The sequence below is a fragment of the Prionailurus bengalensis genome, chromosome C1 (genome assembly GCF_016509475.1).
Source record: "Prionailurus bengalensis isolate Pbe53 chromosome C1, Fcat_Pben_1.1_paternal_pri, whole genome shotgun sequence".
Taxonomy (NCBI): Eukaryota; Metazoa; Chordata; class Mammalia; order Carnivora; family Felidae; genus Prionailurus; species Prionailurus bengalensis.
This window is the reverse complement of record NC_057345.1, coordinates 149,146,332-149,170,659: the sequence shown is the minus strand read 5'-3', so window position 1 is coordinate 149,170,659 and position 24,328 is coordinate 149,146,332. Positions and strand designations below refer to the sequence as shown.

General features: G+C 40.3%; 1 protein-coding gene across 1 annotated transcript; it reads right to left on the bottom strand.

Moving 5' to 3' along the window:
- Nucleotides 1–22,368, bottom strand: DAPL1 (death associated protein like 1). Its single transcript, XM_043576793.1, has 5 exons — nt 22,245–22,368; nt 12,010–12,097; nt 8,992–9,052; nt 3,993–4,022; nt 1–280 (listed from the first exon to the last, which is right to left on the bottom strand). The coding sequence occupies exons 1-5, from the start codon at nt 22,300–22,302 to the stop codon at nt 164–166; spliced, it is 354 nt and encodes a 117-aa protein (XP_043432728.1). The 5' UTR covers nt 22,303–22,368; the 3' UTR covers nt 1–163.
- Nucleotides 22,369–24,328: the final 1,960 nt, after the last annotated feature.

Below are 24,328 nucleotides of genomic sequence, written 5' to 3'. Positions count from 1 at the left end.
TTTATAACTTTGGATGCTTTATTATCTAAAGTAAAAAGAGAAGATACAAAAGCTGTTTTATTTACCAAGCAAGTGCACTAGACCTATGGAAAGTTTTGGTCCTTTGGCTAAGCTGTCGGATGTTTGAGGCAGTTGGCCAGACGGCTGTGTTTTACGTCCCAGCTTAACATTTCCGAGGCTGCTGAATAATGTGGATCCTTTTCAGTGGAGTGACCTTCTCCAGAGCAGGTCTGGGTTTTTGATGTGCCATATGCACTGCTGCTGGAAATTTATGGCTGAGCTAGAGGTGAGAAAGAAAGAAAAAATAAGCGTATTGGACCTTTTTTGGTCATGAAGTATGAGTAGCAGAGAACAATATGGTTTGGTCAAGGGAACCTCACAGTTTTTGGTTACTTCTTTAGTATCTCTTTTCCTAAACCACCTCCAGCTCTGGGCTCATATGTGTATATGTTCACCTGGGTTTTCTCTCATTAGCTGGCTCCTGATTTTGAAAATTATAAATAATAGTATATACAAGATAACATATCGAAGATACATGTGCATTTATATGTATGTTTTGAAGTGACATCTGTACAGGTAGAAAGGGTTGATCACATCTCATTGTTCCTACAAGATTAGCAAGGATTCTGGCACTAGTATGTATATACGGATCACTATTTTCCAAGGAGGCTATGGGGACACTGGGGAAGGTCCTGTAGGGGAGGAACACCTCCATTGTCAAAAGAGCAGAAATAAGGAGCCTCTGAAAGAAGTTAGGAAGAGTTAGGGTCAGTTAGTACGTTGAAGCGTGCGAAATGGCTGTATTTGTAGGTAAAAATGGTCCAGTATTGGCTATTTCACATGGTCCAATCTCTACAGCCTGGTAAATGGAAAGCTGAAGAGTGATTACCAGCTTCAGGTAACAAAAGTTCTCATTAGTCATCCCACGGAAGACATCTATGAGGAAAAGGGCTTACGTGGCTTTCAGGGGACACAGACACTTTTGACAATAAGAGGAATTTCACATGGAACCAAGAGACCTTAGGGAATTTACACTAAGGACAGCTTAAGATGGAAAAGATGCCCAATGCGGTGAGCAATTCAGACATAGTTTTCTCAGGAAGAGAATTTTGACCCAGTGACCTTTTGGGTCCATTCCAGTTCTTGGTGTCTAAGCTGATGGATAAAATAGAAAAATACCTAATAAGGACACTTGCCTTAGCCAGCAAGGAAGGGATGCCTCAGCTCATGAGGAATTTAACTTATCACTGTAGAATTTAGATGCCCTTGCCCTGACACTCAAGTTAAATAAAGGGGGAGATAAACTGCACATGACCCCAGGCATCACATTGTTTATAGTTTGTTTGGGCTCTTCTAAGCCAGGGAAAACATATGTGCCTTATATCTCCTCTCAAATATCCCTGAGCTCTGGGCACACAGAGTTCCCCTTCTTGTGAAACTTGATTCCAGAAAGTCCTTTCTTCTTAGTCTTAAAAAATTAAACAGGCTGGAAAAGTATACACTGATGTGTTAACAATGGTTATCTTTGAGGAATTATAGGGCAATTCCCAGTCATTTGCTTTACTTTGCCTATCAGTATTTTTCTAAAATTTTCCTTTTACAATGAGCAGACAGAAGTAATATACTAATTAAACCCAAGGATGGTCTCTGCTGGCATTCCAGCAGGAAGGAAGACACATAATTGAGATATTGGTCATAAATGTTGCTTTAGAATCCAAAAAAAGAGCCAGTGACTTTTTTTTTTTTTTGTCAGATCAATTATCATTGGGCCACATGACAGGCATTTTATAGTGTGGTCAGGGCAGAGTGTTTTGTTTTGTTTTTCTTTCAACATTAGAACCAAAAGGAAACTTAAGAGGCCACCAATGTTAGTAGTTTTCTTCCAGATAACTACTGGAAGTACTGGGTGTGTTTAGTGTTGACTAAAACAGATCAACCACATTCAAGAGATTACAGGTAGGACAACAATTTGGCAAGGTACTTAAAGTCAAACATAAGGTGAAGGGGTGAGAAAGGAAACAAGTTAATTCTTACCTAACAGAAATGTGGGCAAGTAACCAAGGTGAGACAGGGCAAGATGGCAAGTCGAGACTGAGGAGATGAAGCCCCAGAGTTGACTGTTGCTCTGCAGGCATGAGAGTGACCCCTGTGGGGGTGGGACAGGAGGGGACTGGCAGCACTAACTTGTTACCTGATCATCTTCAGGCTTATCTCCATACTTTAGAGGTTGCATTTTTTTTTCTCATCACTTAAAAAATTGTGGTAAACTACGCAGAACAAAATTTACTATTTCAGCCTTTTTTTTTCCTTAATTTTTTTTAACGTTATTTATTTTTGAGACAGAGAGAGACAGAGCATGAACAGGGGAGGGTCAGAGAGGGGGAGACACAGAATCTGAAACAGGCTCCAGGCTCTGAGCTGTCAGCACAGAGCCCGACGCGGGGCTCGAACTCACGGACCGCGAGATCATGACCTGAGCCAAAGTCGGCCACTTAACCGACTGAGCCACCCAGGCACCCCTATTTCAGCCATTTTTAAGTGTACACTTCAGTGGCATCAGATACATTTGCATGGTTGTGCAACCATCCCTACCATTCATCTTCAGAACTTCTTCATCACATCAAACTGAAGTTCTGTATCCTTTAGACAATAACTCCTCACTCCTTCCTCCCCACTGCCAGCCTCCAGCAACCACCATTCTACCTTCCATCTCTATGAATTCTGACTACTTCAGGTGTCGCAGAAAAGTGGACTCAGGCAGTATATTTGCCCTTTTGTGTCTGGCTTATTTCATTTAGCATAATGTCTTCAAGGGTTACTCCTGTTGTGATATGTGTCAGAATCCCTTTCCTTTTTAAGACTGAATAATAGCCCACTGACTGTGTATGTACCACAATTTGTTTATCTTTTCATTTGGATAGGCCCATAGGATAATAGACATTTGGGTTGCTTCCACCTTTTAACTATCATGAATAACTCTGCTATAAACACTGGTGTTTATATATCTATTCAAATCCCTGCTTTTAATTATTTGGGGTATATCCCACAAGTGGAATTGCTGGATCATGTGATAATTCTATGTTTAATTTTTTTGAGGAACTGCCATATTGTTTTTTTGTGGTGGCTGTAACATTTAACGTTTCCACCAGTAATGCACAAGGGTTAGGGGTTACATTTTAACTAAGGCATTTAACGGAGATAGATCCTAAAAGTTCCGCTCAATTGCTTTTTAGGAGGGGCTTGTTGCAGATCAGAATGAATGGGAGACTGTCCCTGGGGCCTGTTGGCCATCTGGGAACTGATCTGGGAAAGTTCAGGGGGAAAAAATTGACAGGATTGAGAAGGAAGTGGAAATGATTCTGGCAAAGACCATAGGCTTAGGGAAGTTGCCCATAATTATTAAATTACAGATGTACAGGTTTGGGGGAGTAGCAAGACTGTATAGCAACTCTTGAATATACAACAAGAGAATCAAGTTCTCTCCTATGCCCCACTCCCTCAATCAGGAACAGGAACACCTTAATGTAGAAGGACTTGGGGGTTGTCAGTGGAGAGTCTATAAAGAGTCTTCCATCAGAACTGATCAGACTGTAAGTAAAATGGTCAAGTTCCAAACGCCCTAATTTTTTTCCTGTAAATTTTGTATCAAGGATACAATAGGAAGATTTTATTTTCAAACTGGAACTAGAAATAAGTAGGAATATCTTTCCAGAGTACAACCTACAACCAGCTGTCTTTCAGGCTGGCATCCGAACTTTGGGGAAGCTTTGGAATTTTCATCTTAGTTTTTTAAAAAAGATAGGGTTTCTAAAGAGAAAGGTGTTTCTTGCCAGATTTATTAGGATAAGAGAATCCAGGGTAGCCCCAGAAGAGAAAGAATTTAAGGCCAGTATATGTAAAAGGATTCTGCCTTGCTGTGACTCCATCATAGAAGGGACAACACACTGAACTTGAAAAGCAGATCAATAGAAACTACTCCATTGAGAATTTACCTTCATCTTGGGTAGTTGTGACCTCAGAACCTATAGTTTTAGTTTCAGAGAAAACACAAAAGAAGTATGATAAAAATCTTCATGACTGGAGCTAGGAGAGAAATTCTAGATGCAAGAAAATCAGCGGCACGTTTTGTTTTAGAGCCTGAAGTTAGGTAGTGTTAGCAGACTGGAGCTCTTCCATTCATCTTTCCAGGGTGTTAACTTCCAACTTGAATGTTGGCACTTTGATTTCCACACCCCGTTAAGCAAAATGCTTAAAACAAAACATTCAGCTCCAGTCAATGAAATTCAAGGATACTCCTAGAGCGATGTTAATCTACAGAACAGGAGAAACCTTTTTAGATTTGCAGATGCCTTTGATAGTTTCCACTCCCCCAGGATCCCATTTCACATACATCTCACTAACTTTGGCAATGGTGACACATCTGGCAACTTGAAAAGTGGCTCCAACTTTAACTAGGTTTCAACATTCCATCCCCCTCCACACCATAACCCAACCTTGTTACTCATGCTTTAACTGGATACTTTCATGTCCAGAGAAGCTTCACAACTATTGCCAAATTTAACTTCCATAACTGTCTAAAGAATTATATTTGGCAGTATCATTCTCTCTCATTCCTTGCCTTAAAAAAAAAAAGATTAAATGAGCAACCATAAATCTCAGAGGAGCTACATGACTTCTAAAAGTTCAAACAGCCTTTAAGGAGTTGATGGAACTTGGTCTGAGACCGGTTCTCCCAGATTTTTAGTTTAGAGAGCTTTTGGGGTTACAAAACCCCTTTTCACGAATCAAAACCACACTCAGATACCACCTCATGCCAGTCAGAGTGGCTAAAATGAACAAATCAGGAGACTATAGATGCTGGTGAGGATGTGGAGAAACGGGAACCCTCTTGCACTGTTGGTGGGAATGCAAACTGGTGCAGCCACTCTGGAAAAGTGTGGAGGTTCCTCAAAAAACTAAAAATCGACCTACCCTATGACCCAGCAGTAGCACTGCTAGGAATTTACCCAAGGGATACAGGAGTGCTGATGCATAGGGGCACTTGTACCCCAATGTTTATAGCAGCACTCTCAACAATAGCTAAATTATGGAAAGAGCCTAAATGTCCATCAACTGATGAATGGATAAAGAAGCTGTGGTTTATATACACAATGGAGTACTACGTGGCAATGCGAAAGAATGAAATATGGCCTTTTGTAGCAACGTGGATGGAACTGGAGAGTGTGATGCTAAGTGAAATAAGCCATACAGAGAAAGACAGATACCATATGTTTTCACTCCTATGTGGATCCTGAAAAACTTGACAGAAACCCATGGGGGAGGGGAAGGAAAAAAAAAAAGAGGTTATAGTGGGAGAGAGCCAAAGCATAAGAGACTCTTGAAAACTGAGAACTGAGGGTTGATGGGGGGGGGGGGGGGTGGGAGGGAGGGAAGTGTAGGTGATTGGCATTGAGGAGGGCATCTTTTGGGATGATCACTGGGTGTTGTATGGAAACCAATTTGACAATAAATTTCATATATTAAAAAAAATAAAAAAAATAAAAAAAACAAAAGAAAACAAAAAAAAGCAAAACCCCTTTTCTGCAGGAATATCATGTTGTATGACCTGTCACCAGGCAATATGAATTCTCTCATCATGTAGGGCTGGAAGAGGCAGGAAGGGCTGACTGGAGAGGTAGGGAGGGAAGGAAAAAAGTAATGGGAGAGAAGTCTGTGTGCAGGGAGGAGTTGGAAATAGTGGAAGAGGAAAATTTTAGGCTGCTTGCCACTTAGATTCATACAATTCCAAGCTTTGGGGGATTGTTTTTCAATCTCCCAAATCTCAAACCCTAGGTTGATTTTAAAGTGGGTCATCCAGAGATAAATAACATATGGATAGAAATTTCTTACCATGTTTCAGTGGTTGATGAGATCCTATGAATAGGACTGCCCTCTTTCTGTCTTAGACTTTTAAATTCTTGCATTGGTATGAGAATTAACATGGGTTCTTGAAACTAGACATACTTCTAGTTGAGTGCATGAATGAATGTTACTAAAATGCAGAAGATATGACCCTCATTTCTGCTAGTGTATTTCTTCTGGCTAATTGTGTATTGTTGGGTCTTCATGACAATACATATTATGAGGGGAATCATAATGCATGTGAAAATCCATCAGCAGACACCTGTACTTACATCACTACATCTTTTATATATCCTAATTTTTATATGAGGCTATAGGGTTTATGCATTTTTCATTAAAAAATTAAGGTATAACTTATCTACAGTAAAATATACCCTTTTAGTGTACAGTTCCATGACTTTCCATAAGTATGTATAGTCTGTGACCAAAATCAAGAGACAGAACCCTCAACCCCCCAAATTCCCTCCTGTCCCTTTGTGGTCAACTGCTCCTCTCATCCCCAGCTCCTGACAACCACTGATCTCAGCAGATCTAGTTTTCTAAAAGGCATTGGTCTTTCCACTCCAAGTTGACCTTTCTTATAAAATCTTATTATGCTTCAGGCTGAACTATGGATTCAGGGAGGATTTTTCTTCGTGGTAAGAAAATACATGGGTCCCTCTAACTACCATATTCAAGATAGTCATACACAGGGATCTTGGGACTTGATTTTGTTGCTGGCCTCTTATCCTTTGCCTGGGATTCTGAGTGATGTCCTGTAGGATACCTGCTTAGGGATAGAAGCTAACACTTATGAGGGCTAATTGCATCTGGCTCTGCTGTACTTTGCATATAACTTCATTTTCTTCTCACAGGATCTCAAGGAAGCGCATACTATGAACCATATTCCCATTTACAGATGGGGAAACTGAGGCACAGAAAAGGGAAGAAATCTCCCAAGGACACATAGCTAGTGAGTGACAGAGGCAGCAGGAGACCCATTTGATGTCTTGTGTCAGACCTGTTCTACCCAGTAACCTGTGCAGTCTTAGCCACAGTCCTATGACAGTAAACATTGAACTAAGTATTAAAGGCGTTTTTTTTTTTAAAGAGGTATAGTTGCTGTTAAAACAGCACATCAGCTCAATGTTTTCTTATGATTTACGAATACAACTTATTACTCCTGTTGATTTTTCTTTTGTTTTCTTTTTTGTTTACCTTTTATTTATTTATTTTGAGAGAGACAGAAACCTTGCAAGTGGGGGAGGGGCAGAGAGGGAGGGAGAGAGAGAATCCCAAGCAGGCTCTGCCCTGTCAGTGCAGAGCCCGATGTCAGTCTCAAACCCACGAAACCATGAGATCATGACCTGAGCCGAAACCAAGAGTCAGATGCTTAACTGACTGAGCCACCCAGGCGCCCCTTGATTTTTCTTTTAATCTGTGAAATAAGGAAGTCATATTTTTAACGGAAAGGAAAAGAACTCTTGTATGTAATAGACATAAGCATATATGTCTATAAAAAGCAATATAGACTCTGGCACTGTTACCTAATATAGTATAGCATCATCAACCTAGCATAGCATCATCAACCTCTATTGACCACTCTCTTTAAACATTTTATTTGGGGTTAACATATATTCTAGGGGAATGTGTCCATTCCATCCAGTTCTACTTACAAGTGTGGACATGCTCTGGCCCCTCAGGAAGAGGCGGATAGTGGGCAGGTGCAAGAGAATGTGAGACGCAGAAGTAGGCAGGTTGTGTTACCCTGGCAGGGCACCATCCATCCCTGTCCTTCTTCTAAAGCTAGGAAGACAAAGAGTTGCTTATGACCTCACCTCGAGTCAATTTGTAGGAGAACCAAGCCCCCCACCTTAGAGACTTTGTAGCTGTAGCCTATAATCAAGATCGTGCCGTGTCCTGGGGCACCAGGTTGGCTCAGTTGGTACAGCCTGTGACTCTTGATCGTGAGTTTGAGCTGCATGTTGGGCGTAAAGATTACAAAAAAAAAAAAAAAAAAAAAAAAAAAAGATCTTGCCATGTACCATCTGCCTTATTACACCCCATGGACTTCATACACACACCTTTTTATTTCGCTGTCATAAAACCAGTGCTACTAACCAGAACAGAGTGCAAACAGATTACTAGGTGCCAGGCACTGTTCTAAGAACTTCATATGTAGAAACTCCTCTGTTTCACACAACAGCCCTGTGAAGTATATACTCTTCCTTGCCTCCATTTTACGAATGACTTCTCTAAGGCACAGGGTAAGTAATTTGGTCAAGGTCAAATCGACCTTGGTAGTGGAGAAGTCACTACCAAATGGAGGCCCTAGAGGCCTAGCTGCTCAGTTTATGCTCCAGTCTTTTCCAGATCCCTGATTTTGACGGCAATAGTCTTCCTTCTATAAATTATGCAATCCTGTCCCTTCAATTAATGTGAAAGCAGCAGAAAGAGTGGTTATTCACAGACTTAAATGCAAGTATCTGCCCTCTGGAAGTAGAATAAGGACCCTCACTTCATTCACCCACAAAATGTAAAAACAAACTAGTAAATCCAAACCAAACCCCTGTCGATCTGGTAAGAGTTTTCTGAGTTTCTGGAGGTACTTAGAAGAAATACAAAACATAGAAACAAAAATGGCAATGGCCAACCGCCTTCATAAAAAAATTATACTGGATAAACCCAGTGCCTAATCTTCCTCCAGCCCTTAGCCATGCAACCCTCCACCACCCACCTTCACTTGAAATCAAATATTTCCTTATGGAGGGGAGAAAGATCAAAAACTTCTGAATTTCTATTACATAAGCTGCTTTTTTACAAAAACATGGCAGGGTAAAACTGTGCCAATTTGGTATCATGATGCTTGCCTCATTTTCTATCTTATCTTTGAAAAGGTTTATTAAATAGACATTAGGAATTTGGGAGAAACAACTTTTCTCACCAAAACCTCTTCGTGTTCCTTGGACCGAGAGCATATTCTCTCATAGGACATCAGATCTCTGAGCTGGGTAGAGGCTCAGTGGTCAGTGCTCGTTCACCCATGCAGACTGGTGTGTTGGATAAATACTGACTGGGCGCATCCTGTGAGGGGCCTCACCCGTTGCTCACCTTCTCCAGTGTGTCGTTCAGGGTATCCATTGCCTGCAGTTTGGCAATATTTGCAATGGCGCTGTAAAGATGAGACAAAATTTCATATAGGATGGGAAAACTTTCTTACTAAGGAGGCTAAATGATTTATACAAGGGGCTATCTACTTGGCCTTTAAGTCTTTACACTTGCTTGGTAATATCTAGAAGGCAAAAAATTCTGCTTCTGTGTGCCCATGTGCTACAAAAATCTTTGTAGGTCAAATTATTCTTACTAGTGTATTTAATTTTTTTTAATGTTTATTTATTTTTGAGAGCGGGGGCAGAAAGAGAGGGAGACCCAGAATCCGAAGCAGGCTCCAGGCTCTGAGCTGTCAGCACAGAGCCTGACACGGGGCTCGAACTAACGGACTGTGAGATCATGGCCTGAGCTGACGTCGGCTGCTTAACTGACTGAACCACCCAGGTGCCCTTTTACTAGTGTATTTTTGTTTTATCTTTCCATTGAAGTATATAGCCTGGTGAATATTCACAACTAGTTAAACCAGCTACCCCTGAGGATAACTGTTTCCCTGACTTGTAGCCCTGTAGATTAGTTCTGAGTGTTTCTGTACTTTATACAGTGAATCACACAGCAAATACTCCTTTGTGTCCAGCTTCTTTTTCTCAGGCCAATTTATTTTGTAGGAGAGCATCAGTTAGGGCTCAGCCTGCAGTACAATTTCTTGATGGAAACTGTACTTGGCATTTTTTTTTTTTCTGGATGTTTTGTGTTGGTTAGAAGTTATTAGGAAATGGACATAGATCGATGATGCTCAGAAATTTATTTTCTATGATACATTTTGCAAAAGCCATTCTCCAAGACGTAAGGAGGGATGTCTGTCCATGAAAATGAGGCCCTCGTATCTCATGCATACACTCACAAAGCGATGACAACAGCAGAGGTGAATTTAGGGTGGAGCTAATGAAGCTTCAGCTTCAGGCCTCCCCCTGAACAGGCTCCTTCTCCCTCAGGAGGGTTCCTAGCCATTCATAGCTATAATGTTTTACTATTTTTCTTTAAAATGGCTCCCAAATCCTACACATATCAGGCCTCACATACCTATATCTGTTGCTGGTGAATAGGGCAAGAGAGAGTGAGCTACCTCTTGCTGTTTATGTTTTGAAGTGGCCCCATTCTCATCTTTTAATGACTCTTAGGCAACAATTGAGTTTTTTAAGAGGGTTCCAATCTCCACTTTATTACTCTCTAGTCAACTCTTCCCACATCATTCAGCTGACGACACAATTAAGTCCCCATTTTCTGAAGTGTAGGGAAATAAATGACTTGTCCACTGGCTGCCAACTGGATGATATATCTAAGTAAACACTTTGATTTGATTTTATTTTTTCTGAGAGAGATAGAGACAGTGTGAGCAGGGGAGGGGCAGAGGGAAAGGGAGAGGGAGAATCTCAAGTAGGTCCCATGCTCAGTGCGGAGCCTGACACTGGGCTCGATCTCACGACAGTAAGATCACAACCTGAGCTGAAATCCGAATTGGTTGCTCAACCACCTGAGCCACCCAGGTGCCCCTAAGCCATGACCTTTTAGTTGTTCCTGAGCCCCTGGCCCAGGCATGTTAACCAGGTCACAATAAACAGGGCTTATGCCTGAATCAGGTTTTAGTTACAGAATAAAGCCAGCTTTCAATTTCAAGTGATTTCTCTATTCTAAGAACTGTCCTAGATGTTGGGTCCAGAGATGAATAAAATGTGACCCCCACTGTTGAGGATTTATAGCATTGGCTTTCATTATGTGATAGTTATTTTCTGATAGCAGAAGAAACAAAAACGTACTGGTAATGGGGCAAATGAGCCTTTCATTTTAAAGTGGCACAAATCCTCAAAAAAATTCTTTCCCAGAAATTGGGAAGAAAACTTCAAAAGTGATTTAAAGATGGGCACCGGGGAGGCTCAGTAGGTCAAACATTCAACTCTTGATTTTGGCTCAGGTCACGATCTCACGGTTGTGATACTGAGCCCCAAGTCAGGCTCTGCGCTGGGTGTGGGGCCTGGCTGAGAGTCTCTCTCTTCCTCTGCCCCTCCCCCACTCATTCTCTCTTAAAAAAATAAAGTGAATTAAAGATAATTTTACATGAAACAGCCACAGAAATTACACAGTCTATTTCCCTCTGCATTCTCTTTCTGGGACTACTACCATTATAATTCTTTAGGATACATCTTGAATGCCCTCCAATTGATTTCTTTTTGAATCACTTATTGAGTCATCTATGGAAACCATCTTGAAATTGTCCCTGAAGTGCCCTCATTACCTACTTGGAGGAGCCAGTTTTGCAGGTCTCTTTCTTTTGGAACACATTTTCTTTAACCACAGTACACGGTGGTTAGGCCATTTGCGCGCCTGACCAGCCCACAGCTCTCTGCTTAGCTCTGGGAATTGTGCCTTCTGTCAAGGTTACAGGGGAATGAGCAGGGAGAAACTAACCTCAGTATCTACATGCCTTCTGGCCATGCCAAATATAGTGGCCATTATTTTCTAAATAATTGAGTGATGGATTTAAAACAAAACCAAAAAAAAAAAAAAAAAAAAGAAAAAAAGAAAAAAGAAACCCACCCCATTTATTTTTAATTCAGAAGATTTGCTACAGCAGAAAGCATATTATGAAACTAGGGCCAGCCTAGGGACACTATTTTAAAGGCTAATGTGAAAATAGGCTAAAGGAACATGAGTCAGGTTTAGATGAAGTCAGGATTGTGCTTTTTAAGTATAAGGACAAGGCAGCTGGGCTGGCTGCAGAGAGAAGGAGGAGGGTGAGGGGGTCCAGAATCTTCTAGAAGGTAGTCACCTTTTACCTGAATGTGCCTTTCATCTTTATCCCCCAACACCACCCCTCCTGGGCTGGCTGCCTTTAACCCTGTTCAGCAAAGGTCTAGGAAGAGTTGGTTTGTCCTAAAATGCAGGGAGGCCTCTGACTTCTGGAAGCAGAGTCACTCAAAACTCCTTGAAGTGATGAAAGAGAAGAAATCAGGCAATCCCTACCTTGTTTTCTCTAATCCCGTTTTTTTGGTGTGTCTGTCCAAGACGCCAATTTCTTGTTTTTTGGAAATTCGCATTCCTCCGGCTTTTACTATACAAAATAAGCATCAACACAGAGTCATGGTTAGAATAGAAAGAGTAGTCTTGCTTTGTTATTCAAGGTATGAATTTAGACTTGAAAAAAAATTTTAGAACTTAGTTTCTGAAGATCTAAGCTTTTATCTAAAATAACACAATAAAACGTTACCCTGAATTGAAGAAAAAATATTGTGTCATGCAAACAAGGTGGGGAAGGGGAGAAGGGCTGAGGTCTGCTTTTTGATGTGCAGAGAGCAGGAACTGAGGCTAAAAAAAACAAGAGAGGTTTACACTTTTGGTTTGGGGAGGAGAATAACAACATACTCCCTTAGGTGTTTCACTGAAAAACATTTTTTCTTGTTATCAAACCAATTACATTCTTTATGATAGCAACAGACAATTACAATGTGACCCTCTTGTTTTCCCACAAGATTAAAGTTTGTGCAAGGCTTGCATTTTTTTTTTTTTCCCAACTAGAGCGTTCAAAAGCCAGATTCTGAGAGATGAGCCAAAAGTCAGGGCATGCAGTGGTAACAGGCATTTAATTCAAGAGAAATGCCTCTGATCCCACTGGATACCCACCTTCCATCCAGGACCCCAAACCTCTGATGTTGGCCAAACTCAGAGGTTCTAATGAGTAATTAAACTACATTAATAATCCTGCCATTCAGGAGATCAATTAGTGTTAATTAGGCTACAGATGACCTAACAGCAATTCAAGTGTTTAACAATGTCAGATGAAATCAACTTTTGAAAAGGAACAACCCATTTCAGATTGCAAGTCAAAGCAAATACTTCTTTCTGTTCCCAGGAAATGTGCACATCTCAAATCTGACAAACTCAAATGAGAAAAAGCTAAATGGACATTGATTTGTTTGAACTTGTTAATTCTCTTTATGGAAACGCCAAATCGGCAATTTCTAAAACTAGTTCCGATAAAATGAAAAATAAGGGAAACCCATTCTATTTCTCAATGCACTTGTGAATTTGACTTTACCCTTGTTCTTTAAAAATTATTACATATTTTGCTGATTTTGTAAAACACGCATAAGGCACACAATTCAAAAAGCACGAAGAGGTCTGCAGTCTCCCTCCTACCATTATTTCCAGCTCCCAGTTCATCTCCCTAGGTACTGCTAATGTTACATGTTTCCAATGTGTTTATCCAGATATTCTACATATCACGATTTTTAATGTTTTTAATTTTTAATTATTTTCTTTTAATGTTTACTTATTTTGTGTGTGTGAGAGAGAGAGAGGGAGAGAGAGCAGGGAAGGGGCAGAGAGAGAGAGAGAGAGAGAGAGAGAGAGAGAAAATCCCAAAAGGCCCCATGCTGCCAGCACAGAGCCTGACCTAGGGCTGGACCTACAAACCTTGAGATCACAACCTGAGCTGAATCTGAGAGTCAGACACTCAACCAGCTGAGCCACCTAGGTGCCCCATTGTATTACTAATTTAAAAAAAATTTTTAATTAAAAGTTTTTTTAATGTTTATTTATTTTTGAAGGAGAGAGAGACACAGAGTGTGAGCCAGGGAGGGGCAGAGAGAGACAGAGACAAAGAATCAGAAGCAGGCTCCAGGCTCCGAGCTATCATCACAGAGCCGGATGCAAGGCTCGAAGCACAAGATCATGACCCGAGATGAAGTCGGACACTTAACCGACTGAGCCACTCAGGCACCCCATCATATTACTATTCTTTTTTTTAAATATGAAATTTATTTGTCAAATTGGTTTCCATACAACACCCAGTGCTCATCAATACCCATCACCCACCCTCCCCTCCCTCCCACCCCCTATCAACCCTCAGTTTGTTCTCAGTTTTTAAGAGTCTCTTATGTTTTGGCTCCCTCCTTGTCTAACCTTTCTTTCTTTTTTCTCCTTCCCCTCCCCCATGGTCTTCTGTTAAGTTTCTCAGGATCCACATAAGAGTGAAAACATATGGTATCTGTCTTTCTCTGTATGGCTTATTTCACTTAGCATCACACTCTCTAGTTCCAACCACGTTGCTACAAAAGGCCATATGTCATTCTTTCTCATTGCCACATAGTATTCCATTGTGTACATAAACCACAATTTCTTTATCCATTCATCATATTACTATTTTTTAAATGGTAGCATAAGATACACATTGTTCTGCATCTTGTTAGTTTATATTTTTCATTCAATGATAAATTTTGGAGAAAATTCCCTATCTATGTAGATGTGTTGTTCTTTTTAACATCTACTTTAAAATTTCATTATATGAACATTCTGTGTTTACTTAACCAACTCCCAAATGCTGGACATTTTGGATGTTTCTAATTCATTGATGTCACAAATCATGCTGCAACAAATATTGCTTTATATGCATAATTTTGCGCAAGTGCAAGTATACCCGTGGGATAAATTCCTACAAGTGATCTTGTTCTATGTGCATTTGGAATTTTGTTACATCTTGCCAAATTGCCCTTCCAGAGGTTGTACCTGTTTACAATCTCAGGAGCTCTGATGACAATGCTCCTTTCCCCTACCTCCGGCAACAATGGGAGCTGGAAATGTTTGGTTTTGTCAACGAAGAAGTCAAAGAAAAAGATATCTTATTTTAATTTGCATTTCTTCTATTTTATTAAAGGTTGAGCTTGCTTCTGCGTGTTACAAGCCATTTGTATTTCCTTTTCATGAACTGCTCAAAATTTTGTCCATTTTTTTCTATTTGACTTCTACTCTGTTCTATTAATCTCTTTACTGCAGTTCCAACTCTAGTTTAATGATGGTAGCAATATATATTTATTTATTAAAGAATAGTTGACACACAGTGATGGTAGCATTACATTTTAATGTCTGATAGAGTTAATACTTTTTTGCTGTTTCCTCTGCAGAATTTTACTAGCTATTCTGATTTAGTTTTCCATATGAACTTTATTAAAAAAATTTTTTTTAACGTTTATTCATTTTTGAGAGAGACAGAGCAGAGTGGCGACGGGCAGAGAGAGAAGAAGACACAGGATCCAAAGCAGGCTCCAAGCTCTGAGCTATCAGCACAGAGCCCAATGTAGGGCCCAAACCCACGTACTGTGAGATCATGACCTGAGCCAAGTTCGGATGCTCAACCGACTGAGCCACCCAGGTGCCCCTCCATATGAACCTTAAAATCAGTTTGTCAATTCTTTCCTTAACAGTCCTGCTGGTATTTTTTTTTTTTAATGGTCTCACTTTAAATTTATAGATTTTTTTAAAGGGAAAGTTCGTATCTTTATATTCCTAGTGGCTCTCTATTTAGGAACATGGTATGCTTTTCTATTGTTTATATATTCTTTTGGGTCGCTCAGGAACTGGTTCACATAAGGGGCGCCTGGGTGGCTCAGTCGGTTGAGCATCCGACTTTGGCTCAGGTCATGATCTCACAGTCTGTGGGTTTGAGCCCTGCATCGGGCTCTGTGCTGACAGCTCAGAGCCTGGAGCCTGCTTCTGTTTCTGTGTCTCCCTCTCTCTCTGACCCTCCCCTGCTCATGCTGTCTCTCTGTCGCAAAAATAAATAAAAACATTAAAAAAAAAAAAAGGAACTGGTTCTCATAAATTTCACACATTTATTGTTAAGTTTAACTCCTAAGCATTTTTTCTTGTTGCTGTTGCTATTGTAAATGGGGTTGATTCTTCAATGATAACTCTGACAGATTGTTGTTCTTATATCATTGATTTTATACCTAGATCTTATTGAATTCTTATTATTTATAATAGGTTTTTTTTTTTTTTGGTGTATTCCCTTAGGTTTTTCGGGTAAAAAGATTATATAACTTGCAAAGAATTATAATATTACTTCCTGTCAAACAATGTTAGTCATGGTAGTTGACATCTTTGTTATCCTAATTTTTAAGAGATTGCTTTTCATGTTTTTCCACTTAGGTGGACACACACACACGCACACATACACACAGATATATATGTGTATATATTTATATATTTTTTCATATTAAGGAAATACTCTTACTATTTCATTGGGCTTAAAAATTACAAATATCTTTTTAGCATTCATGGATATGACCCATGGTTTTTGTCCTTAATGTGGTTAATTATATTAACAGATATTAATATAAGATATATTAATGGATATCTTACTATCAAACCATTCTTGCATTCATGGAATAAACTCCACTTGGTCATTTTGAATCACCAAGTTGTTTTTTAATTGATTATAAAAGCCTCTTGTTAGAATTTTGTAATATTAGATGCAGTCTAGAAAAAAATGCTATTTTTACACATAATCTGCTTTAAATTCACACACACACACACACACACACACACACACACACACAAACATTACGTGAGAAAAAGGCATAGAGAGTAATCAGCAACAGAAATCACATGATGTGAAAATATCTTCTGAACAGCCAGGGAATGTAAATGTGAAATAAATGAAGGGATGGCTTTTCTGGGAAGACTAAGGAGGCGTGCACCTCTGTGTGAGGGGTGATGGCATACACAGCACTGTTGTCTCTCCTACTGAGAGGAGTCAAACAGGAGGTCTAGAGTTTGGGCCTTCAGTACCTCTCCCATTGTATATTTTATTCTCCTTGTGACAAGTGAGGTATCTTTTAAAAAAAATTTTTTTTTAACATTCATTTATTTTTGAGAGACAGACAGAGCATGAGCAGGAGAGGGGCAGAGAGAGAGGGAGACACAGAATCCAAAGCAGGTTCCAGGCTCCGAGCTGTCAGCACAGAGCCCGATGTGGGGCTCGAACCTATGAGCTGTGAGATCATGACCTGAGCCGAGGTCGGACACTTAACTGACTGAGCCACCCAGGTGCCCCAGTGACAAGTGCTTTTGAAATATGGAGGGCTGTAATTATTTTCTTATTAATATTCTTTGTGTTTTCCCTGATGCTATTGTTTCTACATATTTTTTTTCCACCAGGCTGACTATTATCACCAACTATAGAAGCCAACTTGTTAACAGTTACAATAAGCAATAGTTAAGAATGAGAAGCCATTTGGAATATTGAGTTCTGTGCCACTCATCTGCAAGGAGCTGGACAATCTAGGGAAGTCTAGACCAGAGGGGGAACTGGGGAGTCTGGAAAGATCACTTCTGAAGAAGATAGACTCAAGGGAACTTAGGTGCCATCTTCAAAGATCTGAGGGATTATCATGTGGAAGAGGAATGGCTTCTTGGTAAGGAAATTTTATGTAGGATCAGATAGCTCTAGAACCTTGAGCTCTGGAACCTTGAGCAAGATACTTAAACCTCTCTAAGACTCAGTTTCTACATCCTTCAATAATGCCATTTGTTCAGGTTGCTCTAGAGAATAGAGATGATACAAGCACCTGGTTCATGGTGGGCACTTGACAATTGTTATTACTCATATTTATTTCATGTTGTTCCAGAGGAGAGAATGAAGACCAAAGGATGAACATTCCTGAAAGGCAGAGCCTGGCTACTAGCCTGGCTAGTTTGTGTCATTCAAGTGAAGTAGGTTGCCTAGGACAAGAGTAAGTCCCTTGGCTCTCAATGTGTTAAAGAAAAAAAGTCCACTTGCCATGAACATCTTAGGAGGATTTTGGAGAATTTGCTGGAAGTTGAACTAGATGATCTTTATTATAAAGTCTTAACTCCAAAATAAATAAATTACTTTCCTCCCTTTGAAAGAATATAAGGCACTTAAGAGAATGTCAAAAGAAATTTAAGAATGCATTCTTAAGAATGTCCTTAAGAACAATAAAACAAAGATATTTGAAGGGAAATTAAAAATCCTCCCAGAAGATTCTTACTTTCATCCAGGAATCTTTGAATTCTCTCTGTGATGGCTGTATGCTCTCAGTCATTTAGGAAGCATAAGTAAACCACAGACACCTTGGATTTCCAGAGCACAGTTCTTGTACCAAAGTTGTTCTGGTAGGCAGGTAATTTACTTGGTCAGCCATGTACAGTAGAAAGACATGGAAGTTAATATCCCCATACTGTAGATGGATACACTAAGATATCGATTAAGGCTCTCACTACTTGGGGTGATTGAACCAGATGGAACCAGTTTGTGGGAGGGTCATCTTCAAAGTTCTGCTGGGAATACTGATCACACTGGTCTCCCAGCCTGTTGATAAACCATTGCAAATAAGTATTTACAATCCAACACAATTAGGTACTTGCCCATTTTCAATATACCAGATAGGTCTGCTCATGAGAATGCTTCAAAGTTCCACTGTATCTAAATTAGTTTACTTAAAGATGTAATAATTTACACAATTCCATGTTTGAGACTATATTGCCTTTTGAATTTCTGTAGAAGGACCAACTGCAATTGGGAAAGGTAAATATGAACTGATTAAACATTTTAACAGGTTTTTCAGTACAAATATATAAGACTTTAGGTCCTTTCAATAAGCAAAATGAACTAGAGATTTAAAAAATGTAAAAGAGGGGCGCCTGGGTGGCGCAGTCGGTTAAGCGTCCGACTTCAGCCAGGTCACGATCTCGCGGTCCATGAGTTCGAGCCCCGCGTCAGGCTCTGGGCTGATGGCTCAGAGCCTGGAGCCTGTTTCCGATTCTGTGTCTCTCTCTCTGCCCCTCCCCCGTTCATGCTCTGTCTCTCTCTGTCCCAAAAATAAATAAACGTTGAAAAAAAAATGTAAAAGAGAAAGATGCCCTTTTGGATAGTTTCATCAGAAAAATCTAAATTTATGTGGGGAAAATGAACCTTTGCTCTCCTATCTCTGAGTAGTATTAATACTAAATAATAACTTTTCAGTTAAGATTTTCCAGACAACAGGTTTTGGTAGAGGGTAGTCAAGGTAAAGAAAGATACATCCTCCAGCAAAATAAACTTTTTTCCTTCACTAATCAGTGGAAAATGAATGGGGGAAAGCTGAATAACACAAAGGTTTGTGCATACTCTGCCTGTGACTTAGCACTTATATTTGAAGATTTTAACTAAAGGTTAGATGTTCGCAAAACATTCACTTTGCATTTACAGTCAATGTTTCAGGCCATGTTTTTCAAGATTTTTAAAATGTTTATTCATTTTTCAGAGACAGAGCTTGAGGGCAGAGAGGCAGAGAGAGAGGGAGACACAGAATCCAAAGCAGGCTCCAGTCTCTGAGCTGTCAGCACAGAGCCTGACACAGGGCTTGAACTCACGGACCACAAGACCATGACCTGAGCTGAAGTCAGACGCTTCATCGACTGAGCCACCCAAGGGCCCCATGTTTCAGCCCATTTTAAGATGCCAATCAAGACCCAAAAGGAGAGTCAGGAGAAGGTGGTGAAGTAATGAGAGAGGGCTTTAGAGCAGGAGAGCTTTGCCATGGGGCCCACTTTCTTTTCAAAGCTCAGCCCCACTCCCCATTAGCTGTGGCTTTGGACCAGTCCCTCAACCTTGCTGACTTTCAGCAACCTTGCTCCTCTGTGAAACAAGGATGAGGGTGCATCATTGGTCTGCAGGGCTGTGGGCATGTCTAGGAGACCAGCTGGTCCTATGGTCTTCCCAACCCCTGGCCCCGTAATGTGTGGGGTAGCAGGTATCACACAGCGTCTCCTCGAGCCTCACAGACTAACCCCCATACGGTGACTTGAGCAGACTGGAGTTGAGAATTAAGCCTTTGGTATTTGTTTTATTTTAAATGATACCCGTCCTTATGTAGCCATGGCGTCCCCCTCATTTTCTGAATGAGAGTCACACTTGAGCATGTCCCCAAACCTCCTTCTCTCTTTAATGAGCCAGAAAACTGATTCTCTCTGGGGGTTCCATGGTGACCCCTCTGATGGCTCCGATTCATTTGACTTAAACCAAATTACAAAGTGAAAGAGATGCAGAAAAACGCAGGAATTTTTGCTCTTTCGAGTTACTTGGCTTCCTCATCTTACTTTCCACTCACACATTTTTGGCTCTTTGTGTAATGGGGTTCTTCTAAAACTGAGAGCGAGGCAAATCAGAAGAGCAGAGAAGTCAAAGCTACGCTGACGAGTGGCTAGGCCACGTCATGTTTAATGTAGACTTGTTTCACAGCACCAATATATAACCAGGGCTGACAGAGATGCAAAATATTGTATTCATATACGTGAAAGAAAAGCAGCTAAGACTGCACATGTAGGCGGGAAAGAGTTACAGCTGGCTAACTTTGCAGACGTTTCTTTTTTTTTTTTTTTTAAATACTATCTCAACTTTTTAAAAAAGTTTATCTATTTTGAGAGTGAGCGAGCGAGAGAGTGTGAGGGTGTATGCAGGGGAGGGGCAAAGAGAGAGGGAGAGAGAGAAGCCCAAGCAGGCCCCATGCTCAGAGCAGAGCCAGATGTGAGGCTTGATTCCACATCATGGATCACGACCTGAGCCGAAATCAAGAGTCAGGCGCTTAACTGACTGAGCCACCCAGGCACCCCTATTAGCCCCTGCTTTAAAGATGAGGAAACTGAGGTCAGAAATGTGGAACGGAGTTTAAGCCTAGGGACTGCCTGATTCCAAAGGCCATGTCATCCCCTCCCCACCAAATCACATCTGATTCCTGCTCTCAGGGATCTCTATATTGTTTATAAAAGTCAGGTGCTGTTTTAGTGGAGTCTTGGCAATGAATTATTTTTGTGCCATGAATACAATTTTGCGCCATAGCAAACTGATTCAGGCTTCAAATATGTAGCAAGACGAGCTGAAGGATGAGGTTTCTTTGTTCCCTCGCTCTCAGCGGGGAGGCCAAAGTCTGCCTTCATCTCCATTCTAATTATCCCAAACCTCTTATCTGTAGTGTCACAGTTCATAATAATTAATTGTCATGCCAGAGGCATTGTGACATGCTTGATGGAGTCATGGTGTGCTATGTACACAGAGTAATTAGCAATCATTAGTGGAGGGACAGAAAGTTCCTGGTGGTTTCATTCAAACTTTCATTTGGTTAAGTTTATCTCTGTGTTCTTTGTGCATAAATGTAATTTAGCAAATCAGGTTTTAGCTTATCCGTTTTATGAAGGATTGGGGTGGAAGTGGCGGGAAGAGAATGTGTTCTTTTTTCTTTTGTCTTTCTGTAATGAGCTTCTCCTCTAATAATGTGCATGTATAGTTCCTGACCATTAGTTAGCATCATTAACTTTAAATACAGATAATGTTAAATACTGCTAAATCCAATTACAAATATAAAATGTCAGGAGTCTGCTACAGGAAACCAGGGCACCGTGTCCAAAACTTGAAGCTCAGATTTAGTAGTAAAATTCGGACTCTTTTCAGGTGGGCCACCCACCAGAAAGCCATTGAATTCTGTGTCAGTTTTTGAAGCTTTCTGAAGGTTACACCTGCCAGCATCCTCTGCAGCAAAGATGGCTGAAATAACCTTGGCTTAGAGGTGCCAAAGAATTACACCAACAAATAAATAAATTTTGTAAATGGAGAAAAGCAAGAACAAAGTGGTCAAGATTTTGAGATCCTTCTTAAGGAAAAAAGAAGGAAGGCATTTGAAAGAACATAAAGCTGGCTAAAAATAGTCCTGCATACCTCAGCCAATCTATATGAACATATGGTTAAGTACAATAAAACTAATTTCCATATTTCAGAGAGCATAAGTTAAAAAAAAAAGAGTGAGAGAAAACTGTGGCTACTTTGCAAAACACGTTGATTGCTACCTTTTCTAGTCAGCCCCCTCCAGAGCTTGGGTCCTTATTAAAAAGTGCTCCTTAGCTTGATAACAAGGTAAACTACATTATTGATAGCACTGCCCAATCCCAAAGCCTGAAGAGAAAGAGAGAAAAATAAAGTTGCCGTCCTCTTTGTGGAAACTGGTTTGCCTGGGTACAAAGTCAGATGATGTACAGGCATCTTGGGGTGACTGAGTCTTAGGGTTGGAACTTCTTGGGAGGAAGGTTGCCATGGCAGTCAATCACCTTCCTGTGGATGTATCACTGCTAATCTCCAGTCAGAAAGGGAAGGTCCCTTTTCACGAGCACTGAGTCCCTTATACCTTCCTAGATCATTAGCTTTTAATTCAGCGGGGCTTAACAAACCCCCAGGTGGTTTGTACACAAGCCCAGAAGGTTGAAAAAGACATAGGGGGAAAGCAGGTTGCATGAAGTTAAAGCAACAGGGGGATGTTAAGAACCTCCACTCTGTTGGGGTGCCTCCGCGGAAGGTTGGTGGAAGGAGGAGCAGCGACAGCAGTGAGGCCAGTGAGGTCATCTGCAGGATGGAGGGCAGGTGGGTAGCCTACCTGCAGGAGGATGCCCCCCTTTCAGCGGGGAGAGCAGGACTTGCACTTCATTTGTCATAGCGTGTGCCAGTGTCAATGCCAGTCCGGTGCTCTGGAGGCTGAGCGCCAGCTGCTGCCCCACTGCACCCTGGCTTTATATGGGCTGGGGGCGGGGCCCCTTCAGGGCATTGCCGAGCAGCAACAGGGCTTGTCACCTCGCTTTCTGGGAACCTCCATCTCCTTGGCAAGTTTTCTCTTACAAGAAAGCTTTCTTCTTGTTCCCTTTATCTCAGAAGGCAAGGTAGACGGCTAAGGGAACTCCTATTTTCTTTTGCCAGAGGCAGGGGAGAGGATGAAGTTCAGTGGAATTCTTTTTCTCACCAACTATTCATCCATCGAGTATATACAGTGCATCTACAATGTGACAGGCTCTCGGTTGCATTCTGGTGCGACAAGGAGGTCAAGATTTTTGTTTGGAGACATCCATAGTCTTTCTGAAGAGACACTTAGAAAACAAAGCACTATGCCTTCGCCCCAGCTTTTGTCATTGTGAACATTCATACTAAGAAGATAATTGGGGATGTGCAGAGACTTCTTCACAAGGATGGCAATCATGTGTTTTTTTCTTTATTTTTTAGAATTGATTGGCATCAATATAAACATTCCCAAATACAGTGGGATAGTTAAGATATAGCCATGAGAATACTAGGTACACATTATATGTCATGTTTTCAAATAATATTTAATGATGTGAAACTATTCATGATAAGACAGTGAAAAAGTAGGTTAGGAGCCAATAGATGCCAATTTTGTTAACAAGAAAAAGTCCAAATTTAAGCTTTATTGTATCTCCAGTGCTGATCAAAGTTGAGCATATGGCAGTTACTTAGAAATATTTCTTTGTTCTTCAGTATAATTAGAGACTTCTACACTTCAAAACACAAAAACAAAAACAAAAAAACACAAAATCCAAAACCTCTGCTCTTCAGAAAACATTGTTAAGGAAATGAAGACCAGCCACAAACTGAAGGGCAAATAAAATATGTGTAGAACACATTTCTGGTAAGTGCTGGCATTGAGAATACATAAAGAAACAACTCAGTAATAAGAAAACGAACAACCCAATTTAACAAAGTGAGCAAAAGATTAAAACAAAAACTTCACAAAGTAGAGATATTGACAACAAATAAACACATAAAAGATGTTCAACATCATTAATCATAGGGAAATATAAATGAACACCACAATGAAATACATTACACATGTATAAGAATGGCTCAAACAAAAAAAAAAAAGAAAAAAAGAAAGAAAAGGAAAATATAGCATCCTGATGAATATGCGGAGCAACTGAAACTCTCATACACAGCTGGTGGAAACGCCAATTGGAAAAGCCACTTTGAAAGTCTGTATGGCAGTTTCCTGTAAAATATCTTGTAACATTAGTCATACACTTACTGTGTGACTAACAATCCAATTCCTAGGAATTTTCCCAAGAGAAATGAAAACACATGTATGCACAAAAATCTACGTCTGAATGTTTTAACAGCTCCTATTCATAATGGACAAAAGTTATAAACAACCCCCAAATCCATCAAATGTAGGACAGATACACAGATTGTGGTGCATCCATACAATAGGAAACTACTCCACAATAATAAAAAATGAACAGATAATTACATGCAATAACATGGATGAATCTCAAAAGCATTATGCTAAATGAAAGAAGACTAAAAAAGCCAGTTACTATATAACTCCATTTATATGACATTCTTGAAAAGTCAAAACTATAGGACCAGAAATCAGATTTGATTGGCAGAGGAGGGGGTGGGGAGAGTGGTTTAGCCACAAAGAGGCAGGAGGGGACTTTCAAGGCTGTTAGAAATAGTCAAGAGATTGTGGCAGCAATTCCATTTGTCACATATCATACGTAGATCATATAAAAGTGAATTTTACTGTATGCAAATTATACCTCAGTAAACAACAAAAATATCTATTTGTTAAATAATGAATGAAAATATTTCAAAATGTTAAGAGTGGTTGTATATAGGTAAGAATATTACCCATTGATTTTTGTTATCTTCTATTTTTCTGTATTACTTTTAAAA